This window comes from Mustela nigripes, chromosome 14, assembly GCF_022355385.1.
Source record: "Mustela nigripes isolate SB6536 chromosome 14, MUSNIG.SB6536, whole genome shotgun sequence".
Classification (NCBI taxonomy): domain Eukaryota; kingdom Metazoa; phylum Chordata; class Mammalia; order Carnivora; family Mustelidae; genus Mustela; species Mustela nigripes.
In genome coordinates, this window is record NC_081570.1 from 78,824,869 (window position 1) to 78,837,501 (window position 12,633).

At 35.6% G+C, this 12,633-nt stretch overlaps 1 protein-coding gene across 7 annotated transcripts in view; it reads right to left on the reverse strand.

Moving 5' to 3' along the window:
* The window catches only part of EVI5 (ecotropic viral integration site 5), a 198,364-nt gene that overhangs the window by 155,247 nt on the left and 30,484 nt on the right, over positions 1 to 12,633 (reverse strand). For all 7 annotated transcript variants that reach the window (XM_059375393.1, XM_059375394.1, XM_059375396.1 and 4 more), the window contains one exon: positions 3,053 to 3,282. In XM_059375393.1, the coding sequence (XP_059231376.1) occupies positions 3,053 to 3,201 (149 nt within the window). In that variant the 5' untranslated portion in view covers positions 3,202 to 3,282. The remainder of the gene's footprint in view (positions 1 to 3,052; positions 3,283 to 12,633) is intronic.

The window sequence follows — 12,633 nt, forward strand, 5'->3', positions numbered from 1 at the left end:
ATGCTTTATCCCTAAGATCAGGAAAACAACAATGCATACTCACCACTTATACTAAAATTTGTACTTGAGGTGCTAGCCAGTTGCTGTTAAGGCAAGAAAGAGAAACAAAGGCACCCAGATTGTAAAGGAAGAAGTAAAAGTGCCTTATTCACAGATGACAGGCTCATCTACATACAAAAATCTCATGGAACCGAAAAACAACAACATAACCTACTAGGACAAGTTTAGCAAGGCAGCAGGATACATGAGGCAACAGAGTTCCAATCAAAATTTCAGCAAGTATTTTTGTGGAAATTAACAACTTGATATAAAATTCACATGGGAATGCTAAGCTCCAGTAATAGTCAAATGGGAGAACTATTTGGAGGATTAATACTATTTGATTTCAAAACAAAGTCACAGTAAACAAAACAGTAGTGTTTTGGCATTAAGCTAGAAAACAGATCAATGGACTAGAATAAGTCTAGAAATAGGGCTACACATACAGTAACAACTAATTTTTGACCAAAGCTCAAAAGTTCCTAAGTGAAGTGAAGGATAGGCTTTTCAACAAATGGTACATGAACAATTAAATATGTATATTCAAAAAATGAATTTTGATCAATACTTTGTTCCATATACAAAACTAACTCAAAATGGATCAGACCTAAACATAAAACTTAAAACTATAAAACTTCTGTAAGAAATTATGAGTCAAACTGTGTGACCTTGAGTGTTCCAAAAGCGTAATCCATAAAAGAACAATTTCAAATTGGACTTCATCAAAATTTAAAACTTACATTCTTCAAAAGATACTATTTAAGAGAATGATAAGCTACAGATAGGGAAAAAATGCTTTTAAGCATATATCTGATAAAAGCATATATCTGATAAAGAACTCATATCCTAAATATACAAAGAACTCTTAAAATACAATGATAAGGAAAAAAACAGCAACAACAAAAAAAGAAAGAAAGCAAATAACCTAATTTTTAATGGGCAAAAATTTCAAACAGAGAAGACACATCAATGGCAAATAAACACATGAAAAGATGCTCAACACCATTAGAAATACAAATTAAAAATACAAGATACCAATAACTGTTAGAAGGGCTAAGATTAAAGCCTAACCATACCAAGTATCAGCAAGGATGTAAACAAACTAAAAATTTCATACACTGATGGTGGGAATGTGAGAAAAGTACAGGCCCTTCAGAAACCATTTGACAGTTAAATGTGCACCTATCATATAAACCAGTCATTCCAAATGTAGGTATCTGTCCAGGAGAAATGAAACATACATCTATGTATACAAAGACTTGTATACATAAATAATGTTCACAGCATTTCATAACAAAAAGTGAATAAACATGATATATACATACAATAGAGTATTACTAAGCAATGAAAAAATGAACTATACATGGACACTACCACATGGATGAATCTCAAAATAATTACTCTGAATAAAATATTCCATTTTAAAAAATACACACTATATTATTCCATTTCTATAAAATTGTAGAAAATGCAAACTAATCTATAGTAACTGAAAGCCAATTAATGGCTGCCTGGTGATGAGAAAGGGGATAGTGGATACGTTCATTTTCTTGAGTTTGGTGATTATTTCACAGATAAATACATATGTCAAAACCTGTCAAACTGCACACCTTAAAATGTGTACTTTATTATGTCAATTATATATGAAAAAAGCTGTTAGAAGTTGTCTCTGTGTGGCACCTGGGTGGCTCAGTTGGTTAAGTGTCTGCCTTTGACTCAGATCATGATCCCAGAGTCTTGGGATCAAGCCCCACATTGGGGTCCCTGCTCAGTAGAGAATCTGCTTCTCCCTCTCCCTCTGTCTGTTGCTCCCCCTGTTGTGCTCTATTATTAGAAAAAAAATGAGTAAAAAATCTTAAAAAAAAAAAAAAAGTAGTTGTCTCTGTTATTACCCTTAAAGCCAGTGGTAGTATATATCCTGACTAAACACAAAAGGGCTCTTCCAATAATTCTTTTGTAGCTGATGGCCGAAAGAGCTTCTGATAATAATATAGTGAAGGGCACACAGGATTCAGAGTATACATTCTCTGTGTATATATGTATACGTGTGTATACATTCTCTGTATATATGTGTATGTACATATATATGTATATATGAAATAGAACAGTTATATATATAACAATATATGAAATAGAATAGTTGTTTTATATATATAGTTTTATATATATATTTATATATATGAAATAGAATAGCTGTTTTCTGTATTTTTATATATATATATACAGAAAACAGCTATAAAATATATATAATATATAATATATATACAGAAAAATTATATATATTATATAAATATATTTTTAATATATATATATATACAAAAAACAGCTATTCTATTTCATTCCTTTTAAGAGAGAAGGATACTTTGCCTTCCTTAAATAAATTAAGGTATTTCCCACTCTAAACCATAAATTAGGTATCTACCCTAAATTAAATTACTTTACAAATTAACCAAAGGGGACTAGTTTGAGAGTTTAAATCAAAAATGGTAGTTTTAGGGGCACCTGGGTAGCTCAGTTAAGCATCTATTTGCCTTCAGCCAAGGTCATGATTCCAGGGTCCTAGGATCAAGCCCCGTCTCATCAGGCCCCCTGCTCAGCAAGCGGTCTGCTTCTCTCTCTTCCTCTGTCCTTCCCGCTCCCACTCCCCTGGCTTATGCTCTCTCTCAAATAAATAAATAAAGTCTAAAAAAAAAGAAAAGAAAAGAAATGGTAGTTTTATTGCCTTAAAAAAATTATAAAATTCAGAAATAATTTAGGGAATTTGCCATCTTAAGAAAAATCTCTAAAGCTATCTGAGCCAGAAGAAAATTTTAGTACAACTTTAGTTTTAGGACCAACTCCTCCAAAAAAGACTTGAATACTTCTGTTAAGTAATTTTCATAAACAAGGAGCCAAAGACTAGAAAATAAACACTCAATATGAGTACATTTTGTTTATGACATATATATATATATCAATGGATGGTTGAGCTCATATAACTGCAAAGAAAGAAAAGCCAAGCAACTTCACTCACCTATTTTGTTCCTCCAGTTTAGCCAGGAGTTCTAAGTCGTCTGGACTCAACTGTGAAGGGGAAGTTGGTGAAAGGGCTGGCGTAGATAGTGTGGTAGAGGAGGATGTAGTGTGTAATGAGGCAGATGGACTTGCCACCTGACTGGCCATCTGACTGACTGTATGTGATACTGTGTTCTTCACCCATGAGAGAGTAGAACTCAGCTTTTCTGCAACCTTGTCTGTCGCCACCTATGGATAAAAATGAAAGTTGAATATATTTTCGTTTTATTGCATTCATTACCAAGAACACGATAACCCTGTTAAGTTTTACTTAATAATGACCATCACAATATTTTCTTTGAGGTGATAAAGGTAAAACCTACTTTAGCAACGATTATTCTAACACCTAGCTTTTGGAAAATATTTCAGTTCAGTAACATGAACAAACTACAACAGTGTTTTCCAAACTACAGGATAAAATCCATCAGGGAGTAATAAAATCAATATGACAGGTTACACCTGCATTTTTAAAAATGAAAAAGAACATAAAAATTGCCTTATGAAATTGTTATTAGCTTTCATGTATGTATTAAAACTATGTACTACCTGTACATATATTTATGGGTATATTTAGCTGGGATGTAAAATGTATTCTTTAGTCAAAAACATTTAAAAGCAAAGGAATTAAAACATGTCCACTGGGTGATGAGGACAGGGAAATGCTGTAACATGACCAATAAGTCAATAAAAACTGGAGTTGTTGGGGCGCCTGGGTGGCTCAGTGGATTAAGCCGCTGCCTTCGGCTCAGGTCATGATCTCAGGGTCCTGGGATCGAGTCCCGAGTCGGGCTCTCTGCTCAGCAGGGAGCCTGTTTCCTCCTCTCTCTCTCTCTGCCTGCCTCTCTGCCTACTTGTGATCTCTCTCTGTCAAATAAATAAATAAAATCTTTAAAAAAAAAAAAAAAACTGGGGTTGCTTAGCCTAATAAATAAGATGTAAGGAGACCGGTGGTACCTGTCTTCAAACAGCCTAAGAGTATTTTTGTAGAAAAGGGACTCTTCCTAGAGGAACAAAATCATGATAAATGGTTGAGTGAGCAGAGTGGGAGAGATGCAAGACAAAATTTTCACATAGAACTATTCTGAAATAGAATGGGATGCCTATGAAGAGTAGACATCCCCACCGATGGCTATAATAAAGCAGCTATTAGAAGTACCAAATGACAGAAGCTGAAGATAACTTTCTGTTTTAAATGGGCAACCAGAATTTAAAAAACACTTAAGATCCCTATTTCTAAGATTAACTGAATTACACATATGTCCATAAAGTTACCATAAATTATGCCCATCTCCTAAGCAGATATGTATACAAACATGTATACAAATACAGCTGAAAAACAAAATATACATAAATAATATCTGAACACAGCATTATCACTTCACTAATAAAAATATAATAATAGCCTATCAGACACATGAAAAAATGTTCATCATCGCTAGCCCTCAGGGAGATTCAAATTAAAACCACATTAAGATATCACCTTACACCAGTTAGAATGGCCAAAATTAGCAAGACAGGAAACAACATGTGTTGGAGGGAATGTGGAGAAAGGGGAACCCTCTTCCACTGTTGGTGGGAATGCAAGTTGGTGCAGTCTCTTTGGAGAACAGTGTAGAGATTCTTCAAGAAATTAAAAATAGAACTTCCCTATGACCCTGCCATTGCACTCCTGGGTATTTACCCCAAAGATACAGATGTCATGAAAAGAAGGGCCATCTGTACCCCAATGTTTATAGCAGCAATGGCCACGGTCGCCAAACTGTGGAAGGAGCCAAGATGTCCTTCAAAGACGAATGGATAAGGAAAATGTGGTCCATATACACTATGGAGTATTATGCCTCCATCAGAAAGGATGAATACCCAACTTTTGTAGCAACATGGACAGGACTGGAAGAGATTATGCTGAGTGAAATAAGTCAAGCAGAGAGAGTCAATTATCATATGGTTTCACTTATTTGTGGAGCATAACAAATAGCATGGAAGACAAGGGGTATTAGAGAGGAGAAGGGGGTTGGGGGAAATTGGAAGGGCAGGTGAATCATGAGAGACTATGGACTCTGAAAAACAATCTGAGGGGTTTGAAGTGGCAGGGGGGTGGGAGGTTGGGGTACCAGGTGATGGGTATTATAGAAGGCACGGATTGCATGGAGCACTGGGTGTGGTGAAAAAATAATGAATACTGTTATGCTGAAAATAAATAAATAAATTTTTACAAAATTTTTAAAAAATAAACAATTATTTAAAAAATAGCCATATTTGAATACCTATATAAAACTAAACATTCTTAAAATGAGTTTACAAAATAAGGTGTTAATAGGCTTTTTAAGGGACTGTATTTTCTAAAAACTATCATGAAAAGGGCTCCTTGATTGTGAAGTACTTAGTTATTTAAAGCTAAAAACTTGGACATGCTTTCATGTGCTTTGAAAAGATCTTAAATTTTATGTCATAGGTAAATGGCTAAAGCACTGCAAATTATTTTCGGATTCAGCACAATGTCAGCTAATCTTAATTATATATAGCAATTCATACACACAGAAATTAAAATACCAAGGCATATAATCCCCACTGAGACCATTTTAGCAATCACTATTCTCCTCATGGGTTGGCCAAGGCTTTTTTCCTCACCTCAATACACAAATGACTCTCTATCCCTCTGTCCCCCACTTCCTCCCCTCAAACCAGCAGGATACTTTGATGTAAGGAAAGGATAAAATGGAAAAGGGATTCTAAGGTCAAAGTTAAGCAACTCAATACGAGGCTGGAACTTAAACAAAAATTTGATTACAAGTGCCGAAAGGGCCAGAAGTTTTATTAACCTCAGAATACCTCTGATGTTCAGGAACACATTTTAGAATTTACTTCTCTTGGAAACAGTATTATAGAAGGGACAAGGGAACTCTTACTGTTGAGGGAAGAATCCCCAAGAAAGACAAGCAGGATACAGCATGGGGCCCAAGGAAAAGGAGAAATGGGCAGATCATTTAGGCTTCCAGGCAAAAGAAATCCTTACCAATGCAGAGACCAGCAGCACAGCTCCTCAGGGCAAAAAGCCAGACAGGAACCAAAGAAAGGAGCCATGGTATACCACAAGATAGCCTATTGTGATTTGTTACCCTATTGATCTTTTCTACATAATTACAGCCACAAATTCAATTATCAGGATTGCACTAATTTGCATCCCTGAATCACAGTAAACAGAATACCTAACACAAGAATTTACAGAAAAATGTTACCCCTTATTAATACCAACCTTTAATTTCAAATATGCTTACAATTTTTAAAAATTAATATTTCACATTTCCATTATATACAAGTTCTCTACTAGAATTAACTGTAGGAAAGGCAAGAGATTCCTACTTTGCTTTCGTTTATTAAAACAAATAAATTTATCATACCCCTTCTGCACACTGTAGCAACAGGCTTCCATTTAAAGAGTCTGGAATAAGGAAGAGCTCAATCCTGACATCCTTTCAACTTTGCTGAAATTCAGCTGATATGAGATTCAATCTAGAACTACTGAAGGCTCAGTAACTCATCTTCATATGTTAAATACTGAAATAAAACTGAAGTATTTCATTGCAGTTGCATTTTAATAAAGTTTAATACACATGGTTCTAGAAATCCCACAGGACTGATTCATTTTTCATATACCATCATGTTCTATTTTTCCTTTAACTCTACAGTACTTTTCCAAATCTTTACCCTGTCACCTCTAAATTTCCTATGGTAAACTGAGGTCATGAAGACATAGTAAATCTGACAGTGCCATTACATCACAAAGTTCTTGTCTACCTCATAGAGGGGTTATGCATTTATTTTTAAATATGAACGTATTTTGGAAAGGTTGAAACTATCATTAAAAATGCTTAGTAATCAGGCACAAATGACCACATATTGCAGGGCTCCATTTACATAAAATGTCCAGAATAGGCAAATCCAGAAACAGAAAGTAGATCAGTGGCTTCAAGGGCCCTGGGGAAAGACGGCTAACATGCATGGGATTTCTTTTTGGAGTGACAAAAACATTCTGGGATTGGACTGTGGTCATGGTTACATAACCTTGTGAATAGACTAAATGCCACTGAACTGCACACTTTAAGTGAATGAATGGATTTATGGTATGTGAATTATTATCTCAGTTGTAAAATGGCTTAGTCAATCTCAGGAAACTTCATATATATTATTCCAATGATACAAAAAAAGGCAAAACAGGGCGCCTGGGTGGCTCAGTGGGTTAAGCCGCTGCCTTCGGCTCAGGTCATGATCTCAGGGTCCTGGGATCGAGTCCCGCATCAAGCTCTCTGCTCAGCAGGGAGCCTGCTTCCTCCTCTCTCTCTCTCTGCCTGCCTCTCTGCCTACTTGTGATCTCTCTCTGTCAAATAAATAAAATCTTTAAAAAAAAAAAAAGGCAAAACAATGGAGACAGTAAAAAGATCAGTAGTTGCTAGGAGTTGGGAATAGGGGAGAGATGAATGGGCAGAGCACAGAGGATTTTTAGGATAATAAAAATAGTCTGTGTAATACCATCATGATATGTGTCATCACACATTTGACCAAATCCATACAATGCACAACAAACACTAAGAGTAAACACTAATATAAAGTAAGGATTTTGGGTGATTATGATGTGTCAATGTAGGTATATCACTGATAACACAAGTACCATTCTGGTGGAGAACGCATGTTGGGGAGGGCCGGTAGTATATGGGAAATCTCTGTACTTTCCACTCAATCTTGTTATGAATCTAAAACTGTTCTAAAAAAGCAAAATCTTAATAAAATAATAAAGTTTAGTAGGAATTTTAGATATCACTACAATATTTTAATAGGATCTCCAATGAAAAACAATCACGGTTCCTCTATTGCTTTGTATTTTAAGTTATACGGATGCTCTTAACTCCCAAAATTGACTATTTTTATTTCTTTTCTAATTTTTAAATTTTTATTTTAATTCCAGTGTAGTTATCACAGAGTGATATATTAGTTTCAGATGTACACTATAGTGGCTTAACAATTCTGTGTATTAGTGCTTATCAAGACAATTATACTCTTATTAATCACCTTTGCCTATTTCACCTACTCCTCAACTACCTCCCCTCTGGTAACTATCAGTTTGTTCTCTACAGTTAAGAGTCTATTTTGGGGGGTTGCCTGGCTGGTTCACTCAGTAGAGCATATAACCCTCAATCTCAGGGTCCTGAGTTCAGGCCCCATGTTGGGCACTGAGTCCTACTTAAAAGTCTGATTTTTGTTTTGTCTCCTTTTTCCCTCTGTTCATTTGTTTCTTAAATTTGACATATGAGGGCGCCTGGGTGGCTCAGTGGGTTAAGCCGCTGCCTTCGGCTCGGGTCATGATCTCAGGGTCCTGGGATCGAGTCCGTCATTGGGCTCTCTGCTCAGCGAGGGGGTCTGCTGCCTCCTCTCTCTCTGCCTGCCTCTCTTCCTACTTGTAATCTCTGTCTGTCAAATAAATAAATAAAATATTTTTTAAAAAAAATTTGACATATGTGTGAAATCATATGCTACTTGTCTTTCTCTGACTTATTTCACTTAGCATTGTATTCTCTAGCTCCATCCATGTTGTTGCAAATGGCAAGTCTTCCTTTTATGGCTGATAATATTATATATAACCTATATAATATATATATAGGATATATATAACCTATATAATATGTATATATATGATATGTGTGTATAATATATTATATATATAGTATATATATGAGAGAGAGAGATCATATATATGATATATCTCACCTCTACTTTATCCATTCATCTATCAATGGACACTTGGGCTGCTTCCATAATTTGGCTACTGTAAATAATGCTGCAATCAATATAAGGATGCATATATCCTTTTCAGTTAGTGTTTTCATATTCTTTGAGTAAATACCCATTAATGTGATTACTGCAGCATATGAGAATTCTATTTTTAATCTTTGGAGGAAACTCTATACAGTTCTCCACTTTGGCTATGACAGTTTGCATTCCTATCCACCCTGCAAAAGGACTCCTTCTTCTCCACATCCTTGCTAACACTTGTTTCTTGTGTTTTTTATGTGAGCCATTGTTAGGTATGAGGTGGTTTTGATCTGCATTGTGATCTCATTGTGGTTTTGATCTGCATTTCCTGTTGATGGGTGATGCTGAGGACCTTTCAATTTGTCTGCTGGCCATCTGTTTGCCTTCCTTGGAGAAATGTCTTTTCATGTCTTCCACTCATTTTTAATTGTATTACATGTTATTTGTGTGCTAATTTGTGTAAGTTCTTTATATATTTTTGAAAAACCCTTTATTGGATATTTTGCAAATATCTTCTCCCATTCTGTCAGTTGTCTTTAAGTTTTGTTGACTGGATCCTTTGCAGTGCAGAAGTTTTTATTTTTATATATTTCCAACAGCTTATTCTTGCTTTTGTTTCCCTTGCCTCAGGAGACATATCTAGAAAAATATTGCTATGGCCAATGTCAGAGAAATTACTGCCTGTGCTCTCTCCTAGGATTTTTATGATTTTAGGTCTCCCATTTAGATCCTTAATTCTATTTTTGTGTGTGGTGTAAGAAAGCGGTCCAGTTTCATTCTTTTCCATGTAGCTGTCCAGTTCCCCCAATATTATTTGCTGAAGAGACTGTCTTTTTCTTATTACATATTCTTGCATCCTTTGTCAAGGATTAATTGACCACATAATCATGGGTTTATTTCTGGGCTCTTCATTCTGTTCCATTGTTCTATGTGACTGCATTTTGTGCCAAGACCATACTATTTTGATTACTGTAACTTTGTAGTATATCTTGAAACCTGGGATTGTGACATATCTAGCTTTCCTTTTTCAAGATTGCTGTGGCTATTTGGTTTCTTTTGTGGTTCCAAATTTTAATATTGTTTATTCTAGTTCTGTGAAAAATGCTGTTGGTATCCTGATAGAGATTGCAAATATCTAGATCACTTTGGGTAATATGGACATTTATTGGTATCTTCCAATTCATGAGTATGATGTCTTTCCATTTGTTTATCTCATCTTTAATTTCTTTCATCGATATTTTATAGTTCTCAGGGTACAGGTCATTCACCTCCTTGGTGAAATTTATTCTTTTTTTTTTTAATTTATTTTCAGCATAACAGCATTCATTATTTTTTCACCACACCCAGTGCTCCATGCAATCCGTGCCCTCTATAATATCCACCACCTGGTACCCCAACCTCCCACCCCCCCACCACTTCAAACCCCTCAGATTGTTTTTTAGAGTCCATAGTCTCTCATGATTCACCTGCCCTTCCAATTTCCCCCAACCCCCTTCTCCTCTCTAACTCCCCATGTCCTCCATGCTATTTGTTATGCTCCACAAATAAGTGAAACCATATGATAATTGACTCTCTCTGCTTGACTTATTTCACTCAGCATAATCTCTTCAAGTAGAGTCCATACTGCAACAAAAGTTGGGTATTCATCCTTTCTGATGGAGGCATAATACTCCATAGTGTATATGGACCACATTTTCCTTATCCATTCGTCCGTTGAAGGGCATCTTGGTTCTTTCCTATTCCTAAGTATTTTACTATTATTGGTACAATTACAGATGGGATTGTTTTCCTAATTTCTCTTTCTGCTGCTTCATTATTTGTGTATAGAAATGCAAAGAATTTCTGAATATTGATCTTGTATCCTGCAGCCTTATGGAATTCCTTCAACAGTTCTAGTAGTTTTTTGGTGGAGGCTTTAGGGTTTTCTATATATAGTATCATGTCTTCTACAAATAGTGACAGTTTTACTTCTTCCTTACCAATGTGAATGCCTCTCATTCCTTTCTTCATGTCTGATGATGCAGCTACAACTTCCAGTACTATGCTGAATAAAAGTGCTGAGAGTGGGGGTGCCTGGCTGGCTCAGGCCATAAAGCATGCAACTCTTTATCTCAGGGCTGTGAGTTCAAGACCCACATTGGTTCTGTTCAAACTTTCTATTTCTTCCTAATTCAGTTTTGAGAAGTTGTAGGTTTCTAGAAAGTTATCCATTTCTTCTAGGTTGTCCAATGTTGGCATATAATTTTTCATAATACTCCCTAATGATCCTTTCTATTTCTGTGATATTGGTTATTTCTCCTATTTCATTCCTGATTATTTTTTATGAGTCTAGCTAAAGGCTTATAAATTTTGTTGATCTTTTCATTGATCTATTCTACTGTTTTGTTTTTTTTTAATCCATTCCATCACCCTGTATCTTTTGATTGGAGCATTAAGTCTATTTACATTCAGAGTAATTATTGATAGTTATGTATTTATTGCCATTTTGTTGTTTGCTTCATGGTTGTTTTTTGTAGTTCTTCTCTGTTCCTCTCTTCCCTTACTCTCTTCTCTCATGATTAGTTGGCTTTCTTTAATGATATACTTGGGTTCCTTTCTCTTCTTTTTTCCATACCTATAATTGGTTTTTAATTTGTGGATACCAGTTTGAATATAACATCTTCTGCATATAGTGGTCTATATTAAGTTGGTGATCACTTAAGTTTGAACCCATTCTTTATTCTTCTCCCTCCCAACCTCTACCATATTTTAGGTATATGGTGTCATACTGTATATCCTTTTATTTTGTAAATCCTTTACTGACTTTTATAGACATACTTATTTTTACTACTTTTCTTACTCTTACTTATGGTCCTTCCTATCCACTCAAAGAGTCCCATTTAATATTTCTTGTAGAACTGCTTTAGTGATCCGGAACCCCTTAGTTTTTGTTTGCCTGGGAAACTCTTGATTTCTCCTTCTATTTCGAATGATAGCCTTGCTGGATAGAGTATTCTTGGCTGCAGATTTTCTTCTTTCAGCACTTTGAATATATCATGCCGCTTCCATCGGCCCTGCAAAGTTTTTCTTGAAAAATCCACTGATAGTATTATGGGGGTTTCCCTTGTATGTAACTGTTTTCTTTTGCAAATTTTAGAATTCTCTCTTTATCACTATTTTTTGCCATTTTAAATATGTGTCTTGGTTTGGACCTCTTGGATTGATTTTTGACTGCCTCAATTAATAATATGTATCAAAAATGATTACTGAAACTTACTCTTGGAACCCAGACACCAAGCTGTTGAGAAACCTAAACTGTCCCACACAGGGACCACATGGAGAGGGCAAGTACAGGCAGTCTGGCTAATAGCCCAGCTGGGGTCCCAGTCAACCACTGGACAGGAATGTGAATATACCATCAAATGATTCCAGACCGTAGATGAAGAATCAACCCCAGCCTCTGAGTCCTCTCAGCTTCTCTGCTTCACAGGCATTTTTGAAGCAGAGACAAGCCCTTCTCCTAATGCTCTGTCCAAATTCCTGACCTGCAGAATCCACAGAATACTAAAGCAATTTTTTTAAGCTATTAAGTTTTATGGTGGTTTGGCATACAGCTACAGTACCTGGAACAATATCAGACTATCTCATAAAATTAAAATATTTGACAGTACTTGAAATGAAATGTAACCAGGAAATTAAAGTATGATTAGCAAAGACACCATTCTGAACTTGTTTTTGAGGGGATCAAGGGCTCAG